General features: G+C 36.7%; 2 protein-coding genes across 3 annotated transcripts; both read right to left on the bottom strand.

Moving 5' to 3' along the window:
* Positions 1-373: 373 nt before the first annotated feature.
* Positions 374-8,960, bottom strand: LOC107225540 (cytochrome P450 4C1-like). The gene is made up of 12 exons (XM_046731995.1): positions 8,789-8,960; positions 8,590-8,696; positions 6,651-6,741; positions 6,386-6,571; positions 6,256-6,325; positions 6,059-6,185; positions 5,870-5,933; positions 3,997-4,112; positions 3,587-3,655; positions 1,452-1,629; positions 1,192-1,371; positions 374-615 (listed from the first exon to the last, which is right to left on the bottom strand). The coding sequence occupies exons 1-12, from the start codon at positions 8,958-8,960 to the stop codon at positions 449-451; spliced, it is 1,527 nt and encodes a 508-aa protein (XP_046587951.1). The 3' UTR covers positions 374-448.
* Positions 8,961-10,482: 1,522 nt separating this feature from the next.
* Positions 10,483-22,367, bottom strand: LOC107223331 (cytochrome P450 4C1-like). Of its 2 annotated transcripts, XM_046731994.1 has the most exons (15): positions 21,942-22,367; positions 21,627-21,733; positions 21,445-21,535; positions 20,711-20,896; positions 20,561-20,630; positions 20,362-20,488; positions 20,184-20,259; positions 19,790-19,905; positions 19,650-19,718; positions 19,139-19,316; positions 18,815-18,994; positions 14,218-17,250; positions 11,967-12,145; positions 11,542-11,550; positions 10,483-11,465 (listed from the first exon to the last, which is right to left on the bottom strand). In XM_046731994.1, exons 1-12 carry the CDS (start codon positions 22,108-22,110, stop codon positions 17,072-17,074), a joined length of 1,548 nt encoding a protein of 515 aa, XP_046587950.1. In that variant the 5' UTR covers positions 22,111-22,367; the 3' UTR covers positions 10,483-11,465; positions 11,542-11,550; positions 11,967-12,145; positions 14,218-17,071. The 2 variants fall into 2 exon arrangements, with proteins under 2 accessions (XP_046587950.1, XP_015518467.1); XM_015662981.2 differs by lacking the exon at positions 11,542-11,550.
* Positions 22,368-22,373: the final 6 nt, after the last annotated feature.

Here is a 22,373-nt window from a genome sequence, read left to right as displayed (position 1 = left end):
GATTACACAGAATTGTCACTGTTTGAAACGGTAAGTGCACAAGAATTTTCTTCATTCGTTTAGCATCGAAATCTTCGTGAAAAAGTTTTTACTTCCATTAAACCTTATAAGTGTTGAGTGGGTTTTTCATACTGCTGGTTCATAATGTTACATCATAGAACATCCGTAAACGTGACCATGAAGAACGAATAGTCATTGACGTAATGTGGAAGAGTTAAGTATCAGAATATATGAATTTAAACGATATCATTGTAATATACGACAGCATTTATAACATTAATGCTAGACGCGATATTATTATGACGTATGTATATATGCGGTATTGTTATCAATTACTGTTCCGAATGTGTATTTGTTTTTTTTGTTTCCATGAAGAAAAAAGAAAAATATTTTTCCAAAGTCTGGTGATTTTTGAAAATGAAGGATCAAATAGAAGAATGATAGAAATTCACCATCGCTCTTCTATTCGCAACATAATTGGTTCAACTGGTTTCATCAGACCGTCCATTTTCAACTTGATGTCAGCTAGCGGTACAAATATATCTTTCTTAATGATGTATCTGCGGAGTATTGTCGCCAAGACTGTCTTCATTTCCATCATGGCAAACCTTAAACCTGAAATTTAGAAGAGGATTAGCGGTGCAGGAGATTTGGCTACACTTTGACGTCTTGACGTGTGAAGTGGCGATCACCTATTTTGCAATAATTATGCGAAATTGTCGCTTCTCATACTGCTCACATAATGAACAATACTGCAGAACATTGTCACAATATTTCTGTTCTCATGCAGTTTTGTGTAAATATCATGAAATGATTCTGAAATAGCTCAAACTTTGCAAAGTTGCGTTGATACAATGTTCCTGGAATATTTCGAATCTTGCAAACTTGCATTGCTGCAATGTTTCCATAATATTCCATAATGTTTATGAAACACATAAAACTTTGCAAAGTCTTGTTGCTGGAATGTTTCTGCTATATTGTGCAGTTTGTGAAACGTTTCGAATTTTGTATGGCAAAATTACTCGGTTGCTATATGTTTAAAATAATTTGAAGTTTTTGAAGTTTTGTTCTTGCAATGTATCTGTAATATTGTCTACTATCGACACATTGATCGTGATTTGATACAATTTGGTTTCCTGTCGTGCATATGTTGACTTGCTAAATATACGGTACGCAAGTAGATCAATTTACCGATGCAGTTTCTTGGTCCCGCACTGAATGGTATGTAGCTATAAGCATGACGCTTAGTCACTTCTTCAGGCAAAAATCGATCCGGATCAAATTTGAGCGGGTCCGGCCAGGTATCCTCGTTTCTATGCATAGTCAGAATGTCGATAACAACCACACATCCTTTTGGCAGAGTATATTCACCTTGAAGCATTCAATTTAAATAAACTATAAAAATTGCTTACAATTTAAATATTCGAATATATATGTATTTCATTACACACCTATGTCCAACTCGTCACTCAATGTACGAGCGATCAACGGTGCGATTGGAATAACACGCAACGACTCTTTGATTACAAATTCCAAATATTCCATGCGCTCCAAGTCATCATGTGTCACGTTACGTTCGTCAGGATCGCTGCTTCCATAAATTTCACGTAGTTCGAGATAAGCCTTTTTCTTTGCGTGTCATGTAAAAACGATAACAGTAAAATGTCAAAAGCAGTTGGGAAAATGTTTGCAGCACGTGGTTGTCGAAGATCAGCTGCACCAGTGCGCATTAAATGTTTCGTGTCTGTGATGACTTGAGGTCGTAAGCTTAAAAAATGTGATTCTGGTGGCAAATAGATTATACGCGTATGTTTGTTCTTCCACACCAGTCGCTTAAAAATTGAGTCAAATGCATAAATCAAATTATGCAAGGCACTTGAGAACAAAGACGACGTTGGCGCATGCGCATAATTCAAATGCTGGATTTTACGCGCTAGAGCTTCTTTGGCGCATGCGCACTTTCGAACAACTCAATCTGACGCACTGTTAAATTTACGGTAAGTTACCTAACCTCAATTCAACATCTTAGTGTCATCTTCATTTCTGGTTAAATCAAACATACTTTTACGTGACTTACCAAAATACGACGATAACAAATAACAGCCAAAGGGGAGATCGATATGGAACGCGATTGAAGTAAGACCTGTTTACAAATGCTCTCGGCTTTATTGCTAAGTTATTTATTGCCGTAAAAAGAACGATGTACCGTGTAAATTTGAAACCTTTCCGTTCGTTTGTTTATTTAATATAGGAAGAATAAGCGTGAGTTTACTCGGTCGGTAAAGGTAAGAGGATTACATAATCTTAAAGTAAGCATGAAAAAACGTTCCTTGTCACTCCGCGTAGAGTCAGGTCGTGATATGATAGAGAATGTAAAAGTTGAAGAGAAATATTGGAAAGCTCAGGGCATAAGAAAAATTAAATTTTGAAGGCTTAAACATTGTATTTACAGAAGCTAAAAAAATGTGTAAAATCACTTTCGAACCAAAACGATTGGAATATGAAAAAAAAATCACAAACTTTTCCGAGCGGAGCTGCAATAGCGCTGAATTCTTGAAAATTGTAAATTTATTCAGAAAACAACCAAAAGAAACAATAAATACGGTTGACAGCCAAACGTGGTACGATCATCTTGAAAAACGATAACCGAAAAGAGAATTAAGTAAACTGAATATGTACGATGCGAGAGACCTTTCGCTCGATAACAAAATTACATTTGAAGTAGTTAATTTGAGTCTGAAAACGTGCAAGCCTAATAGATCCACAAGCGCGGATGACACTTCAGATAAATACTTTAAAAATAAAAGAGTCAAATACAAAACGTCTTGACAGGAATTTTTCAATAAGATTCTAGAAATTGGATATTGTTCCCTAAACATGGACTGATCGTGAGACTTATATCGCTCATTCCACGTCAAACCGGACACTAAATTATAATCAATGATTCCGATTTTGTTTTAATTATTCAGACGCAATTTACACGTAAAATAATAAAACATGTGTTTCGTGAAAAGAATTTGCCACTTTTTTTAGAGAAGATATGCACGATTGAAAGTTGCAAGAAATCCCAAAAAACGTCGCCCGTGTGAACATTGAAACTACTGTATGATCGAACCCATTAGTCGTACAAAAAATGTAAGAGGTCGATTTTCAAGATCTTGAGTCATTCTATGCAGTGGCGTATTTCAAAGTTGCGTTCGAAATTAATAAATTATTATTAATTTGTTTATAAATTTTATTAGCATCTCTCAGCATCAACTCACCAAATTAAAATATTGCAAAAAATAACATCGTGTAAACGTAATGGAAACGTATAAAAAAATGGGCATCGTGCAAGTTGAAATTCTTGCTGAGTGGAAATAACATTTGACTGAGAAAGGCGAATTAAGATACATCTGAGTTCCTTTTTTCCATGAACTATGTAAGTGAATGAATTAATACGATAATGGCATTAAGTTGGTGGAGACCGCCTCATATATAAAAATCGTTAAGAAAACGATCTACTATACCAACAGCGCAAAACAGCAATCATATGATATCAAATTAAACTGGAATTTGAACCTATTCGTACGACTGAAAATAATACCTGTACATCCGGATGCAAAGCCAGCATTAACATGACGGTACTGATCACATTGGCCACAGTGTCATTTCCCTGAAATGGAATTTCAACATAACTTTTCAAGACTTTGAATAATCCAGATAAATTTCACACTTTTGCAAAGAAGAAGAAGAGGGAAAAAATTGCAGAAACACAATTTAGCAACGTATCGAATTTAGCAGAAACCTTGTAGGATTTCAACTTTACGAAGTTTCAAATATTACAAATACATTACGATACGGTAGAAACATGGTAATAACACAATTACTGTGTAAATGCAAAGTATTTCATGTGCGTTAAGAATCTTCAAACATTATTGCAATATTTATGCAACATTACGTGCATATTATCGATAGTAATTAGTATCGAGTTCTGAAATAAATACTTGTACATACAGCAAGCATCATTGTTTCGACCTCTTCACGGAGTTCTGAGTCCGACAATTTCATTTTATCGTGTGTCAACTCCATCAGGAAATCCAAATAGGCCTTTCTTTGAAAAGGTGAATCGCCTGATATAAATCGAGGACGTATTATTACATATAATATATTAGAAAGATTTGGATTCGTTGATGAAGGTCAAGGATAGACAAATCCATGTTTAGCATTCAAATTTTCTATACGACGTTTTGACAAGCCCTGTTTACCATCATCAGGTTTACAAATCGACATTCTTTAACACTTAAAATTTTAATCATGGTGTACTAGGAGAAAGGCACTTCCTAGGAATGTCGATTTATAAACCTGATTATGGTAGGCGGGACCTGCCGAAACATCGTACCGAAAATTTGAATGCTAAATATGGATTTGTTTATTCTTGACCGTCACCAACGATTCCAAATTTTCATAACATTCTCCATTGTCACGAACATCAACTCGTCTATAATATATTAAGGTGTTCAAAAACCAATTTTTTTTTTCTAACCCACATCCAAATTTTGCTAGAGCATCTTAAAGAGAATATCTTAGCCAAATATGAGCTCTTAGTTTTGACATTTAGGGGTGCGTAATTTGTTGTTTCCATTTTATATTTAAATAACATATAAAAGAATCTGAAATTTTGTGAACTTTTTTTCTCGTGAACGGCATGACTTATAAATTATCTAAATACAGATTATTATAGAAAATTTTACGCTCTATAAAAAAACTATTGAGATAGAATTTTCCCAACTCTAACTTGCCGATTTTTTTTCTTACGTGTTATTTAAATCGAAATGGAAAAAATAAAATAGGCACTATTTCAGATGCCCTACCGAAATTTTGATGCGCGTTTGAAAAATAAAAATATTTTTATTTTTGAAACACCCTAATATATATATATACTAGGGGGGCTTCGCACGCCAACCCCCATAGCGGTTCGGGCAAGTTCGGGTCAGTTCGGAATAGGTTAGGTCAAGTTCGGTATGTGTCATAGACTTATAAAGATAGACTGAGCGTTCTTATGAGCCGCATGAAGCAAACATTTAAAGGACAGAAATATGCCGGGACTACTCTTTGCTCTCTCTGATGATATTTGTGGCGGGGATCGAGGCGGTAGAGGAGAATGAGGCGAAATTATGCGCCTATATTTATAGCTGTTCCACTTCCACTGCTCGGTTGTCTCCCACCATGACGCCGATTGAAAAGAGAGAGCAGTACTCCCGGTCAGCCCCCTGCAACTAGATCGAGCGAAAAAGTAAAAAGAGTAACCTGGTATGTCACATGATTTTAGTTCTTACTGAGGGCGCTAGTAGTGCAGTTGCACGGGTTGCACGCCGTAAAGGCCTTAAAGGTAATCGCGCAAACCGCACAACTGTACTACTAACGCTCTCTACCGAGTGTGACAATATAGACTCGTTTTCTGAAACACGGAGTTGTAGGGAGATGCTCCCGGTATATCTCTGTCTTTTATATGTAATTGTCAGTGCCTCTTATAGAAGCGCTCAGTCTATCTTTATAATTCTATGGTATGTGTAGTGTGTAGGTTAGGTTCGGGTATTTCCGGATAGATTCGACCAAGTTCGGGTAACTTCGGGTAGGTTCGGGGTGGTGTGTGTGTGTGTGTGTGTGTGTGTGCTGTGGATTGGGTCGGGTATTTCCGGATAGATTCGGTTAAGTTCGGGATTCTTGACACGGCAGCGGCGGCAATATCTTTATGTAATACAGAACGATATACATATATATGTATAATATATATACACTTCATTTACGTCATAATTAAATTTCCGATCATATTTCAGTCTCCACGCATTAATAAATTATTCTGTTAATAAAGTCGATGCCAACTTACCCTCATTATCTTCCCCACTGACAGCAGTCTTATTGAGCAAAGATTTCTTCTTTCTTTGAATCACCTAAAGCAAATCATAAAAGGGCCTGGTGAATTTGTGTATCAAAATTAGACGAATTTTCAAGTCCGGTAAGTTGAGAAACTTGTGTCAAACTTCTTCAACACATCATCAATAACTGGCTCACTCACATTGTTGGTAAAATTGTGCATGGTATTGATGTGTTTATTTTGTTCCGTTCCAAGCTGAGTGCGATTGAAAATTGCTGACGGGTGCAACCAAACTTTGAACATTCGTTGGTAGACAATTGCGAATGTTCTGAAAATAATGTAACAGCGATACAAAATTTTTGGAAACAATAGGCGTCACCTCAAATTTTGCTACTCACTTTTCTGCCGCTTCCACGTAGCTGCATTCATTTTTAATCTGAGCTCTCATACTCACGCCCATAGTAGTTTCTGAAAGTAAGAAGAGATGAAAATTTCGTTCATCGGATATCACCCTAACTCCAAACCTACCGCAAATTATATCCAGAGTGCACTTCGATACGTAATCGAACACAGGGAATTCCGCCCCGTTTAGTTCAGCCTCCATTTTCTTTACCATCACGTTCGATTGGGCCGCGAAGACAGCGACAAAAGATTCCAGAATTTTTAGATTAAACGTCGGCCCGATCAGCTTCCGGTGTACACGCCATATTTTCTCTGAAAAAAACAACAGACAACTGGCCTCGATTATGCGAAGGTAAAAAATACAGGAATTGTGAATAGATGTAAAACTCACCGGGTGCTGTAAACAAGCCTTTTCCCAACCAAGGTTGAAAAAAATCATATAGTTTCGACTTCTCGATCGCCTTCTCGCTCCGTAAAACCGTCTGTGAAATATTACTCCAGTCATTACATACATTTGAAAATGCAAATGAACCGAACAGGCTGATTTTTGTATGTTACGTAGAGGGGGCTTAGAATAACTTGACTTCAAATTTTCGACCAATATTTTCTATGTGCTTTCCCCGCCACCTTCCAAAAACGATAAATTTTGATTTTTGCAATAACCCGGCTCCCCGTTGTGATACGAAAATTTCGACTGCATACTTTTTTGTTGCTTCTTTTCTGCTCTACAATTTCGGTACTATCAATTTCTCACTTACCTTTGATCGTTGTTGTGAACTTTGAATTTTTTCAGATTTTTTCGAAACATGATTTCTTCACTTCATCCAATAAATTGATTTCAACAATGTTATGATTGTTCGCGCCTACGTAGCTTCAAACTTGGATGACGTATGAAAAAAGTGCCTTCATAAAAATCTTAGGTTCACTTGTCAACATCCCGAGAGTATTTTTTCGGATTTTTCTACCCCGTTTCAGTGTAGTTTTGATACAAAATGCACGCAAATTATACATAACTAAAAAGTACCGGAATCGAATGGGCTACAATTTATACACAGCGTGCCTTCTTCAATGCGAAAGGTTGTCTGCAAAATTCGTAGTGGGCGGTGCAATGGTTCAGAAGATATATGAACAAATATTCACACAGTGGTGAGAATTCGGTTCAAATTTCACGGCGCGGCAAGCTATTTGCTTACCCTGCGGGTGGCGCTGCTGCTCACTCGAGGCCGATCTTCAACTGCCACGCGTGTTGTCCATAACCTCAGTCGACGACTTTTTCTCGAAGAGTGTACTTCAGTCTATCGTTTATCACGATTCCTGACATGATATGTGAGTTCCGTGCTGCCGGACATAATTTTGAAGCGTATCGTAATACCGGCTGTATAACTTTCACCATTCGTACCGCCACATTATAGTACGTATGAATGAGAAATTTCACAGTTCCATGTAAAGTATTACTTGTAACTTTTCAACTACTTTTCCGCCCACTACGAAACTTATAGACAATCTTTGTTACTGACAAAGACATGCTATGTAAAAATCTCAGCCAACTCGATTAGAGCACTGTTTTATTACAGAAGATCTTCAAAGATTTTTCGTCAACACTATACTTTAACGGGGCATGAAAAATCGCACAAAATTATTTTTAGAAATTTCATACAAAAATGCGAAACTTTTGTGCAGGAACTTTTTCCATATGTCATCTGAATTTCAAACTATGTTGACTTGAAAAAATGAAAAATCGTCAAAAGCTGATTTTTCGACTAGTTGTGATAAGAAAATGCTTGGTTAGGAAAATCTGAAAAAATTCAGATTTAATGCTTTCAATACGAGTTTCCAGTAAGTAAAAGGGCGAAAACATCAAAAGTGATCAGGGAAAAATCTCGTTTCTCCTTCGATTTGACTTGGAATCCCCCATGTAATATAATATTACATTCTAGGTATTTGTTAGCTCTGCAAGTTTTATACTAGACATTTTTTTTATATGTATCACGAGAAAGGAGAAAAAATGGAAAAACAAGTTTCAATTTCTTGATTTCTCATTATTTCGTTCGATATCTCAACAACGATCAATGATAATTAAAAAATTATGTGACCGAAATTACAGAGCGTAAAGAAAGTAACAAAAAAGTATTTGGTCGAAATTTCTTGTCTAACGACGGGGAGCCGAGTTGTCGCATTCCCCTTTTTTTAAGATGGCGAAGAAAGTACCTGGGGAATCTTAGTCGATAATTTAAGAGAGGGTTTTTTTCGTACAGATTGAGTGGACCATGTAACATATATATCGCGTAGTAGTGCTCAATCGCCCAGAAATTTAATGAAGACCTTATAACCTTGACTTCCTCTGGTCCGGATAGAAAAATCAACAACTGAGGTCCGAGCCAGAAGCGATAAGGTGAAGGATACACACGCGACAGTTCGATGCACTTGTTGAAGATATCTGAGACAGCAAAAAGTAAAAGAAGGGTTATGGACGAAGCTGAATCAGTGGTTTTTTTCCAAGAGAGAGAATCTGAGCACACGAAATTTCACCTTCGGTATTTCCGAAGAATTGAAAAGCGTTTCCCACAAACGGCAACGTTGGCGGACCGCAGAATTTTGAAGCCTTTTTGTACAGGCGCAGTCGCCTAAGATGATATATCACCAGGAGAATTAATCCACTTAAGAAAGTAGCACCAACTACGAAATGGGTTTCACTAAACATTTCGTAATGTTATATGCAACTTCCGTTAATTATATCCACAAGTTCTGCGATCTTCAACACTGAATCACTGTCACAAGTAGCAACTCGGAACTCAATTTCCGAACAGCGCTTACTAAATGTTCACCGACATCCACGCGGACCACTAATGGATCTTTAAATAATTATCTTCTCGTAATTACCGGCTGCTTTTATCATTCGAATATTGCTAACGTGTCACGATCAAGAAGCTTATTCGCTAACTTTTCGGTCCGTACCGAGAGATTTAGCGAGCGTTCCGCAGATTCAGCAAGAATCATACATTTCTTCACATATGCTGTTTTCATGTGATTTTGGATGGCTGTCAGTCGTATAAGGAAACCTTGGGACTATCAGAATAAATTAACCTGCATCGAGGTCATGTAGTATTCCTACTCTCACCCACCAAGTAAATTCGACCTTTTTCTTCGTATCGTTACGTCCCAGCCGGTAATCACGGGTGCGCCGCTTCCGCGCCACGAATTACCGACGGGCAATTACCATAATAGCGTCATGCACGCTCTTACCGTAAGTTCTTACATCTATATCAATCCACACAGTTGCCATCATAGTGTACAACATTACTGCATTCATAATTGTTATGCATCATACCATCGATCATCAAGCAATTGAACTCGTAAGCCACGCACTGCTAAGTAGCATGTATATATATTAGGGTGATTCAAAAAAATCATTATTTTTTTCGAAAAAAAGTGATAGTGAAAAAACTATTCGAAGTGACGAAAAAATAATGTCTGCACGCGGAAAAATTTTTTACTCAAGATTTAGAGGTAGCGCAAGTCGATATTATGTATTGATTTAAGGTTTTTTTTCGTAAAATTTAGATAAGATCATAATTGCCAGTGTAAATATATATTTTAAGAAGAAACCACAAGATACGTTTTTTTGTAGTTTTTTTTTTTTTTTGAAGTTATACTTCTTTAGGCGCGTTATGAAAAACTGATGAGAGTGAAATTTCAAGATGCGCGCGCATCACTGTAACACAAAATTGTAACACAAAATTAACAGGATGAAGTTGCCCACTCAACCGAATTCAATTTCAAGATGCGCGCGCATCACTGTAACACAAAATTAACAGGATGAAGTTGCCCACTCAACCGAGTTCATTAAGTCTCGAAAAATTTGTGAATATTAGTGAAAAAATTGTGCTAAAATACTTTTTCAAGTGCTCCAATATAATTGAGGTTAGTTATCCGTATGTATTATTTATTGATATAAATTAAAATATCATTATTTAATATAATTAATACTAAATATTATTAAATTATCAATGTTGAATATTTATTATTGGTTTTTTAATATTTACAAAATAAAGAAATAAATTTAATAGAACATTTAATAAAAAGTTCGTGACAAAAATTTAATAGATTATTTAAATATAATGTAAGACATCCGTTATTTGTTTTATTGTTTTTTAATGATGCCAAAGAAGTATAACTTCTCACGCGCGTACATAAGTACACGCACCCATTTTTTTTTGTAGTCAATGCATCTTTGAAAAATATCTCATCAAATATTGGATTATGTCAAATTTAACAAGATAGCTTTGTTGTTAAGAATAAATCAATCTACAAAAAAGGTATCTTGTGGTTTCTTCGTAAAATATATATTTACACTGGCAATTATGATCTTATCTAAATTTTACGAAAAAACACCTCACATAAATACATAAAATCGACTTGCGCTACCTCTAAATCTTGAGTAAAAAATTTTTCTTATAGTATATTATATGGTATAATAATGATTGGTAAATTTGACTACACTACCTTGTAAAATCAACTAAACAATAACAAAAAAATATACTAAATTTAAAAAAATTTCTTTCGGATATTTTAATTTTATTCCTTATTATTCAATATGTATATAGATATTTGTATAAATTTTATAGGATTAATTAAGAAATCTTACTTTATGCGTATTGTTGAATTTTTGTTAGATTTAGTGAAATTTCGTTCACTGTTTAGAAAATATTTAGAAATCACATCTAGTTTTCGATTTATATTTAAATTTATAAATTTCAACGGCAATTCTTAATAAAATTGCGTTAAATATTGACCTCCTCTTTTTTCCATGTAAACAACGACGTCGGTATTTTGAGACCCCCATGAAGCCTGGGGCGCTGGGCTCGTGTCCCATGTGTCCTTATGGAAAAGACGGAACTGATTAGAGTATAAAGTAAGAAGAATGTAATTATAATAAAATATATAGGAAAACAAAATTAGCGGAGCCAATTTTCTTGGATCACACAGGTGAAAACTGTCCCAAATCCAGTAAACTCGTCTTTTTAAATGTAATCCAGCCTCGACGGACGTCGTTCTATCCGCAGTTTGATGGGATCTACAGGCTTCAGTAAAGTATCTATTTTCAACTTTATTTCACTCGTCGGTATGACTTGGTCTTTTTTTATTATATACGTCCGAAGAAATGTTGCGAGGAGCGTCTTCATTTCCATCATGGCAAACTTGATACCTAAAATTGTGACGAGATTCAAGAATTGTCTCAATCATTCTTGCACATCTTCCTCGCAGATTTTCCCATACCATACCAAGTGTTCCTGAAATACATACCGGGACAATCTCTTGAAAAACGGAAATCAAATGCGCAAGCGCCAAATAATTCAATCTTATTGGTCGGCCAAATCTGCCCGCAGCGATATTTTTTTCTGCGATGCAGGCGGACCAACGTACACAAAATGTGTACGTTTGAAGTTTCAAAGAGCATAAATATCAAATTCCGACCGCTCTTTGAAAAATCAACCTTCCGACTCAATAACAAATGCTTCCCAAACCTTTCCATGTCACTACCTCGATTATTTGAGATTCTAACCTCGATAATTCGTATCAACTACATCGCCGGCAGAAACAGTTTGACAGCTGAAACTCGGGATGGCCAACCTGCACGAATAGCCAATAAAACTCGCACATGCGCAGTTGATTTTCAAGTTTCAAGAGACTGTGCCGGTATATTCACCTATGCAATATCTTGATCCAGCGCTGAATGGCAGAAAGCAGTATGAATGGCGTTTCGCAATTTCCACCGATAAAAATATGTCCGGATCAAACTTGAGCGGATCTGGCCAATACTCTTTGTTTCTATGAACCACAAAAATCAGCAGCACGGTTAAGTTTCCGCCGGCAAAGTGTGTTCACCTGGAATTTATATGAAAGTAGAATTACTAAAGTGTATGAATTTAAACACAGATAACGTCGACGGACGAATTTATGTTCCAATAGGTACAGAGAACCTGCAGAACTGGTTAAATTCGATCGTTTACGCTCTTTAGCAAATGTTGTGTTATGCTAATGATATTTGGGTACACATATAATTGATACCACGAACATCTATGCTGAACGATCATTAATTCTACCGATGATCGGTTATTATAACATGATATCTCTTTTTCAGATTAAAAGTTACTTATATTAAAAATACAGTTCTGCATTATGAATCAGTTGATCTGTAGGATCACACGCACAGGCTAGATTTTAGTTTATGAATAAATATACATGGCTGAGCCAGGAGGGTATTCCCTCTAAAAGCGTAACGCGTTAGGACTCAGCTATATATGAATAAAAATCCTATGCATGTGGTCACACGTGTAACCTCACCATTATTGATATGATGAATCTATGATTGATTTAAAATTTGTAAAATTGTGCTTCGGGGCCGAGCTGAAAATAGGAGAGTGTCTCTCTGAATACCCAAGGTTATTATTTGCCGCTATAAGGCACCAATTCTGTTTTACTCAATTTTACTCTGCAATTCTATTATTAAATTTGACATTGATATTCTTAGAAAACAATATTTTCAAGTTAGACGGTGGCTAGAGAATTTTGCCTCTCATTCTTGTTACATAATATGTTATGCGAAAATTTATAAAACGGTGAGAAGAATCGACTTCTCTTTAGATGTAAAGATCGGCGACATTGAGAGTCGTTGCGTCGTTTAGGTCATTGTTGGTGGTGTTTCTGGACGAGAGCCTCACATCGGGGTCGGAGTCGAATAGATAGTTGAAAATGACACGATCATGTTCTTGTTCAGCCGCTTAGTCTTGGCGAATTTTGAATTTGAATAGTCATACTGATTGACGAAAGGTATTGTTCGAAAATGTTCAAATGATTTACACACGATTAATTATAATTTGAAATAACTGGATTACTATGAGTTTAAAACGATTTTTAATGAAAATAGTAACGTAGTTGATTATTATTTTAAAACGAACACTGAATATTACCTAATTCCTTTTGAATCAGGGTGTAACTTGATTTGATTGCGGAAACTGGAATAATCATCACAATGTATATTCACAAAATAATGAGATTCAGTAAAGAACAGTAAAGATTGAAATTTAGAAGACAGTGAGTCTTTTGCAATTAACAGAATAAACCGGATGCTCGATTTGACGAATTTACACGAGACTCAGGCCATAATGAAAATTTTCCAACTCTACTCTGCTCGAAAAGGCAAATACGGTTTGATTTCCACGCACCTCGCGACTTGATAGACGAAGGACGTAACATTTTGGGCCTGTGGGTCCAAGAGCCTGCAGTTACGACATGCTCGACGGTGGGGGAAATTGGGCACTGTCGGCACTCCGGGGATCTATTTGACCGGAATCGACATCATAATTACTCTACTTACCATCGTGTACCGACTTACCGTAGGGGGCAATCCTGCAATTACCGACCGCGCGGCTCACACCTATGCACCAATGCGGAGTTTTTTAAAATTTAATCAACTGTTTTCTTATTACAGTTCGTTTAGTGTCGCAAATCATCTTTTTTCCTCTGGAACTTCCGTAAAAATCAATGTGCTGATATAATTCCTAGTATATTTTTTATTAAGTTTCCAACAAATTTTCTAAATAAATTATTTCCACACGACTAATATAACTGCAGATATTGATAAAAAAAAATCATAGTTGTAGCACACCTAGAGATAAATTTAGCATGCCGCCCAATATGGGGGGGGGGGGGGCCTCCAAACCTGTATAAAAACAGGCGGCGACCTGACAGTAAAAAACTCTCATTCCGAAGCCTCCTTTAGAGGTGGTAATCCGCCGAACCAAAAAATCAGCTGAGGCTCCTCAACTGATCTGGCATCACCTTTAAATTCTTTAATTGAACGCTTGATTTCATTCCTCAATTCCTTTATTCTCATTAGAGATTTCCGTAACTTCGTTGCGCTTCTCACGAATATTATTTAATTTAAAATTACCTACCTTTCGATCAGTACATACTGCTTGTATTTATTATTATTGTTATAACCTTGAAGGTTAATTATGGTAATTGGTGACGATATTAATCCAACTTCATTTATTCTTGTTTGTATCATTTATATGACCATTTCTAAATTATTTCTTGATAATTACTGCTTCATGTATTTGCTTTCTTTTTTATTATTTTTGTAACGATGGTCCAAATTAAAACAACTGGTTATATTCTTATATAACTAACAAGAATCATCATTTACACACGCACACAACTCTCACGCAAGACTTTACCTTGGCATTACGTGCAACTGATGCAGTTTTGCAAGTCATCCCAGGGGCCTGAACTGACACACACACACACGCACGCAAAATCACAAACCTACTACTTAGTAAAATATCACCACGGTGGATCGTCACCGAGAGCAGTAATCGCATCGACTGCAGAGATAGCTGGTGCATCTTCCCATCTTGTGAAACTAGAGACTACCACTAGTACATTCCAACCCTGTCACGGTGATACCCCAACACTACACAAGTCATATCTGTACGAGAAATTGAAAGAAAAAGACGTACGTCCCACCCACTTGCGGTTGACGCTAATACCGGACGTACCAGCGTATTATCAATATTTTACCGTAGAGCTAAAAAATAGCCGAAAAACGGCCATGTTCAAAAATACGTACCGGGGCCAAAGAAAATTGTAGAGAATTTTTCAAAAAAGCAAAATGAAGGTAAATTTGTCTTCTTTAAAACACCATTTGGAACGTTTGACTATCTTCATTTCTGAGTCCGCTATCTAACTTGTAGTGCAGCAGGAAATTTCGCCTGGTGTAACCAAACTTTTGATCAGCATTGTATGTACGACTGTACCGAATAAAAAGATTTTCCTTGTTTTGTAAATAACGTTAATTCATTTTTAGATAATACCTCACAGTCAAAAATCGTATTTCTTTAAACATATATGTGTATGACATCAAAATCTCATCACTGTAGGTGCGACTGTGACTCCTGTGAGGAATATGATGCTATTATATTACAATAAATAATTCACACATTTCTAGTGTTGGATGTGGTGTAATTACTTAGGTTCCATTCTACAGTATAATTCTCGAAACGTCTATTTTCCGGTGTTATTGTCAGGGTGTAAGTGTAGCAGGTGTTGCTGAAATCGGTTTTACTTAGAATTACTGTTTAGACACCAAGATCCTGACACCATCCATGAACACTGTTTATGAAGTTGACTTCCTGGGACTACGCACGGTATTGAAATGGTGTAAATGCTAACACTTTTTTACAGTGTGGTAGAGACGATGAGGTATGCTGCTACAGCTCAAATGCAGCGATATTCGTGAAATGGAAAACATGTGACTGGGTGATCAATCTTAAGTGCACAGCACGGAGATGCTTTGTGATGTAAGGGGATCCAGACCAGACTGTTCAGCCATATGGAAGCGAAGTAAGTGAATCGAATAAGACGAGATACTAATTTTGATAATATACAAAGACAATATTCGTTAAGAACAATGTTCAAAGTACAAGGAACGCAAAATATAATTAACTTACCCCTTTCGGACGAGATGAGAAATGCACCAAGATTGGTAATGTAATGCGTGAAGTAGAAGCACATTATAAGATATAGATGTACTATAACTATGAACGGGTGGGTATAATGCGAACTTTCCGGTACTAAGCCCGTTTCGGGTGGGGGTAAGAAATCAAAAAAACCGAAAATCAGAATGGCCAGAATTCCGAATTTAATAAACTCGAATAACAAATATGAGAGAACAGATACTATCAGAAATTTTAAGTCCCGAATGGTGCCCAATAAAAAGCTGCAGCTTACCTAAAATGAATTTAGCGGAGGGCTCTATTATCCAAACCCACTTACTTCAGAAAAAGTTAATCCAAGAATTCAGAGACACAGAATTTAATAATATATGTGTCAATATTCCAGAGAATGAATTTGTAGAAAGTTTCATATTCTCAAATGTCCAAATATTATAAAAATAAAAGTTAGAACTCGATCATCTAGAAACGGCGGAAAACAGATATCTAGAATGTAGAAGAGTCATTATTCAGAATCGTACAATTCCGAAAGTAACCGTATAGTTGGCTTACTACCAGAATTTCACATTCCGAGTCTATCCAACTAATCTACTTTGACTTGTAAAATGTTTTATGTACAGAATCAAACAAATTCTGCAATATTTTTATCTCATTAAAAGATTGAATATGACTTTTGATATCAAAAACTTATATTTCTTGGCTTCTAATATGATATGAATTATTGATTCTTCTGATATATTGCGATTCTTCATTCTGACGATTCTGATATACTGCAATTCTATATTCGGAGCCTTCTATGAGATTACTACTCGGAGTTCTAACCGTTCTGATTCTTGATCCTTCGCATTTATGAATTCTATTAGATGAAAATTCTACTTTATGATCCATCCGAAAGTTATTTACTTGCGTTCGTGAGCAATCGTATTTGCCTCATTCTGCTAATGGCCGTTCGGAATTTTCACCAGTTGTGTATTCTAAATTCTATAACTTCAAATTTCGATACTTTCATGTTCTATTTCCATTATTTCTGGCTTAATGAAGATTCACCACCTTGTTCTTTCGTGATTGTGAGTTTTCGATATATTTATGTTCGAAATTCTGACCATTCTGATTTTTCGTTTTTCTGATTCTTCACCCGCACCCGCCCGTTTCTTCTAAATCTACAGTGATAGAAGACACTCGGACGCTGGTAACCGGTTTAGACCGTACAACGAAAAAGGGGAAACTCTTGATGACTTACACATGTGCATTAAGCGACAGGCCTAAGGGACATCGAAATACATCACAAACTGCGTCATCAATCAAGTTTCGACGATCGTCTTTCTATGCACAACGTGATCGGCTCAACTGGCCTCAGTAAGCTGTCCACTTTAACCCGTATTTCACTTATGAGCTGAACTTTGTCCTTTTTGAGAACGTATTTCCGAAGAATGTGAGCGAGACACGTTTTCATTTCCATCATGGCATATCTTGCGCCTGGACAAACAAAACATTTTGGATTAATAAGAAGGATAGGACTGGACAGAATGTATGTGTTGCTCGAGTGAGGGCCCAAGACTCGAAAAATTTTGTTAAACACGCAACGGAGGAATTAAAAAAATTATGGGACATATACGAAATCGCTGACAGAATGGTCGACTGTAAGGAGGTGGCAGCACAGAACGGAGTTGTGATGTGCGCCATCGAGAAGGTTAGAGGTAGGGGTCGAATAAAGGCAGTCTGCTCAACGCTAAAGCGGGAGAGTCATTTGATACAACCCTAACTCTTACATCGACCAAATTTCACCGTTGGTAATTAATGTGAACGCTGAAACAGATTCCTCGATCGACGACAGCGATTATACCACGCATTACTTGCCAATGTTTTCGTTTTTGGTGTAACTATTTGTATCATATTACTTATCCCGTACATAACCTCAAAATCTGACGACTCGTAAATATATTATACATAACATTACAAACATTAATATTGCGCGTTGTATTGTGTAAAAATTATTTCATCTATCTTATTTCTTAAATAAAAATAATGCACGGGGCCCAAACTGGACGTATACAATACTGGGGAGCGCGCTATTCTCTCCCCACTCTTTTCCCACCTCATTCACCGATGCGAGAAGTAAATTTATTCTCTCGTTGGACGGAGTATAGAGACCGTTCGCAAAATTCACGGCAGCGCCAAATCGATTCTATTTGTCCCAACCGACGGGCATTTTCCCCTGTCTACGCCAATGACTCAGCCAATTATAAACTTCTGTGGTTACGGAAGGATAGGGACAATTTTCGCCACTCGCGGCGCAACTCGTACTCACGCTCAGTCCCTATAGTCCCTATCTGAGCGTGAGTACGAGTAGCGCCGCGAGCGGCCAAAACTGTCCCTATCCTTCCGTAAACACAGAAGTTTATAATTGGCTGAGTCATTGGCGTAGACAGGGGAAAATACCCATCGGTTGGGACAAATAGAATCGATTTGGCGCTGCCGTGAATTTTGCGCACGGTCTCTACAGAACCGCAGTGGCTTGTGGATACTTTTTCTCCCTTTGCGTCGCCCGGATATTGTATGATAGATCAGTAACACTTGTGTAATTTGTTTTTAGTGATTTAAGTTGTTGGGCGCGCCGACAAATATATTCTGCTACGTAATCATGGCCTCCTCCTCGTCTCAAAAATTTTCATTACCACTCATCCCGACGCATATGTTTTTCTACTCATACATCTCATCCACAGTACAACAATATTGCAAAAGTATCATCGAAATATTTCTGCAACATTGCGCATTGCATAACCAAAAATATTCCAAAGGCTGCAAAGTTACGTTCTTGCAATCTTGTAGAACATTAGGCAATTTATCTCAAACATATCAAAACTTGCAAAATTGCATTGCCACAATGATCATGCAATGTTCCGCAACATATAAATCTGAAATATTTCTAACTTTGTATAGTTATGCTGATACAATATTGCGGAATGTATCTGAAATATTCCAAACCTTGTAATATTACATTGCTGCGATGTTTCTGCAGTATTGTGTTCTGTGTGCATACCTATACAATTCCTGGGTCCGCCGCTAAAGGGTAGATAGCAATAGGAATGGCGCTGTGCAACTTCTTGAGGCAGAAATCTGTCTGGATCAAACTTGAGGGGATCTAGCCAGTATTCTTTGCTTCTATGAACTGTGAACGTGTTCACAACGGCTATACTTCCTTTCGGCAGCGTGAACCCACCTTAAATTAGAGTTCAGGACATTTTTATCGATTACGAGGTCGAGGGAAGTTTTTTTTTTACTCGAAAGTCAAATGAGGAACCAATCATTAGGCGAAAAAACCAAGATCACACCCACATTTGTAGAAATTAGAATGCATACGCACCTATCTCCAAGTCCTCCATCACTGTGCGACCGAGGATAGGCGCGATTGGAAATAAACGCAAGGTTTCTTTTATCACACGCTCCAAATATTCCATATGCGGCAGGTCTTCCTGTGTCACAAATCGTTCATCAGGGTCTTGACCCATGAAAATGCTTTGCAGTTCGCGATAAACCTTTTCCTGTACGCCATACAAAGTGGGGATTAAAACTGTAATATAACATTGTCGTTGTTACTTTCATCGAACAAAATAATTCCAACCACTTGTGAAGAAATGTATTCAAAAATCGGATACTTAATAAAAATCTCTAGAAAATGTCTAAAAATGTTCGAAGGAAGTGCAGAAAGTAATAAAAATATACTAATAGGCGAACTGATAAGAGTTTATCAGACTTTTGTAGTGCTCATCATAGTTTCTAGAATCTTTGAGAATTTTATCAAGTAACGAGATCGCTCTAACAAAAAAAAAATGGAACCTTCAAATAACGTTTTAACAAAAAATATGAATACTCACTTGAACTTCGGGATGAGAAGCGAGCATCAGCATCACGTAGCACATTGCATTGGATATTGTGTCGTTTCCCTAAAAAGAAATTTCCAATCTTATCGATATCTGTCCACAGTTTCATTGTATGTTAATCAATCAATACGCACCGCCAGCACTAATGTATTAACTTCCTGACGCAATTCAGAATCCGAAAATTTCATTTCATCGTACGTCAGTTCCATCAGCAAATCTAGAAAAGCTTTTCTCCGTGACCATGAAGTACCTACATAGATAGTCGAATCAATGCATCAGTCAATTAGACTGCAATTTGATTCTAGTGCATAAGTATCCAATAAGAAGGAAAATGATGATTCGTCAATGTAAACATTCCTTAAATTTTGCGTCCCAAAAAGTTCGCTAAAGATCTGAATAAAAAATTTCTTGCGACAGACTTTCCGATTTTTAGTTCCTAAACATGGTATTCATTAATGATTTCATTAATATCAATGGATTTGAACGTGATTTTCGTATGGCTTCAATATTTCAAGGAAATTTACTCACAAGTTTCATCTTCATGATTCATAGCTATCTCACGACAATCACCACTCGGCAAGGCCTGTTTCTTTTTCTGTATCACCTGAAAAAATTTGGTCACACTTTATTCTTTGGTCATTGAAGCGAAAATAATTTACTGCGTTATCTGAATATCTTTAATAAAGATGACTAAAAATGAACTCACGTTATCAGTAAAACAGAACAAAGTTTTGATGCGCTCTGTCTGTTCTTTGCCAAGTTTGGAACGATAAAAAATCGCGTCAGGATGAAGCCAAGGCTTGAGAATTCTTTCGTAAATAATCGAAAATAACCTGAAAAGTAAGTATGTATTATAGTTATAATTAAACAATGTAAACAATGGTGGAAATATTTGCAATGGTTACTTCTCTGCGGCTTCAACGTAGTCGCATCCCGATTTGTTCTGTGCTTCCATTTTCACGCCCATCGTTGTTTCTAAAACAGTAAATAGAAAATGCTACAATTTCTTGTGCTTGTGAGCGATTAAATTCAATTATTGAGCTTCATTGACAAACCGCAAATAATATCCAACGTACACAACGATACGTATTCGAATATTCGGAATTCTCCTCCATTTATATTGGCCTCCATTTTGTCCGCCATCGTTTTGGAATGAGCCGCAAATATCGGTACAAAAGATTCGAGAATTTTTAAGTTAAAAGTCGGCCCGATCAGCTTGCGATGCACGCGCCATATTCCAGCTGAATCATGATAAAACGAAAATATTTCTAGCGATTTCACATGGCACGCAATATTACAAGTATTGCTACAGTGTTTCTTTACATTGCAAATGCAACTGCAGCATCACAAAAATATTGCATGCACACAAAACATTGCAGCAATGTTTCAATTATCCTCTTTAGGTTGATTTATCGCTGACTATATTATGCTATCGCTAACAAAGTTATGTTACTGTAATTTGTGAAAAATTTGAGACTTGAAACACCGCCTACAAAACGCGTCATTTCAACATTGTAGAAATATTTCGGTAAGTCACCGCAGCCGCATTGCAATTTGATTTAAAAGAATGTGCAATCAACGAAAGCTTGCAACGTTACGGTTTCACAATGTATCTGAAATATACTGCGATATAATATGTATCTGAGTTATTTCCAACTTTACAAAGTTCTGATACTGCAAAGTTTATGCAATGTTGCATTCTGTCTCGAGACATCTTCACATTTCTATTCAGCAATTGGTTTTGTAATAATTTGATACGTTTTTCAACCGACAAACAATAAAAACTCACCAGGGGCGGTGAATAAACCATTTCCCAACCAAGGTCGAAAAAATGTATAAAATTTTGACTTCTCGATTGCTTTATCACTGCACAGTAACTCCTATGGAAGTAATACATGTATAATTATAATAATGCATGTAATACTGCAATTCATGGGTTAAATTCCTCTGGCACCTCGAAAGGTCTGTTACCTTTATATGATTCGGGTGAGTGACAAAAATCGCCAAGTCTTGTCCAAACCAAGCACGATAAGGTGACGAATAGCTGTTTGCGAGATTATCGAGTGTTTTCAGTAGATCTATAATCAAAATTATGGTACTTTAACCTTAGGCCGCCGCTACAGGTATAGTCAAGTAATATACATGTATAAATGTGGGTTATTTGAATACACATTAACATCACCTGCGCTTTCAAGTTTAATGTCATCAGTGGAATCATGCGTATTTGTCAGGCGAGCAATATTTACCAAAACTGAAAAGCTGATGGTAATGAATATTCAAACTCACCTTCGGTATTTCCGGTGAAAGTCAGGGCGTTACCCAAAAACGGTAAAAACACGAGTGGCCCACGGAATTTCCATGCTTTCTGATACAGACGAAATCTTCTCGCATGATAGATCATTAAGCAGACGATTCCGCCGATGAAAAAAGAAGTGACGATAAATTGAAGGCTCATATTGAGTTGCCTGGAATTCAGCCGATGAATGTTTTCGAAGCACAACGAGCATCGGGATTATTTTACGCCTTTGAATAACCCTCGTTATTATAATTAGTTTTTCGCGAACATATTACGCAGAATGTCATTCGACTCAATTTAAGTTACAAACAATAAATAATACGATAGCATCGAACGCACGACTTTGTTTGACCCATCCACACATGGAACACTGATGAACGTTGGTATGATAGGTCTGACGAGTGAAAGTAAGTCTGATAAAA

The sequence above is a fragment of the Neodiprion lecontei genome, chromosome 2 (assembly GCF_021901455.1).
Source record: "Neodiprion lecontei isolate iyNeoLeco1 chromosome 2, iyNeoLeco1.1, whole genome shotgun sequence".
In the NCBI taxonomy this organism is placed as follows: domain Eukaryota; kingdom Metazoa; phylum Arthropoda; class Insecta; order Hymenoptera; family Diprionidae; genus Neodiprion; species Neodiprion lecontei.
Note: the sequence above shows the minus strand (reverse complement) of the source record. Positions and strands in the feature narration are given on the sequence as shown.

Coding starts and splice junctions, on each gene's coding strand:
- LOC107223331 (XM_046731994.1), bottom strand. CDS start 22,110: ATGAGCCTTCAATTTATCGTCACTTCTTTTTTCATCGGCGGAATCGTC. Junction 21,536..21,626: donor CTCACCCGAATCATATAAAG/GTAACAGACCTT, acceptor TTACTTCCATAG/GAGTTACTGTGCAGTGATAA. Junction 20,260..20,361: donor TGTTCTGTTTTACTGATAAC/GTGAGTTCATTT, acceptor AAATTTTTTCAG/GTGATACAGAAAAAGAAACA.
- LOC107225540 (XM_046731995.1), bottom strand. CDS start 8,960: ATGTTTAGTGAAACCCATTTCGTAGTTGGTGCTACTTTCTTAAGTGGA. Junction 5,934..6,058: donor TGCACAATTTTACCAACAAT/GTGAGTGAGCCA, acceptor GATTTGCTTTAG/GTGATTCAAAGAAAGAAGAA. Junction 616..1,191: donor GGGACCAAGAAACTGCATCG/GTAAATTGATCT, acceptor TCTAAATTTCAG/GTTTAAGGTTTGCCATGATG.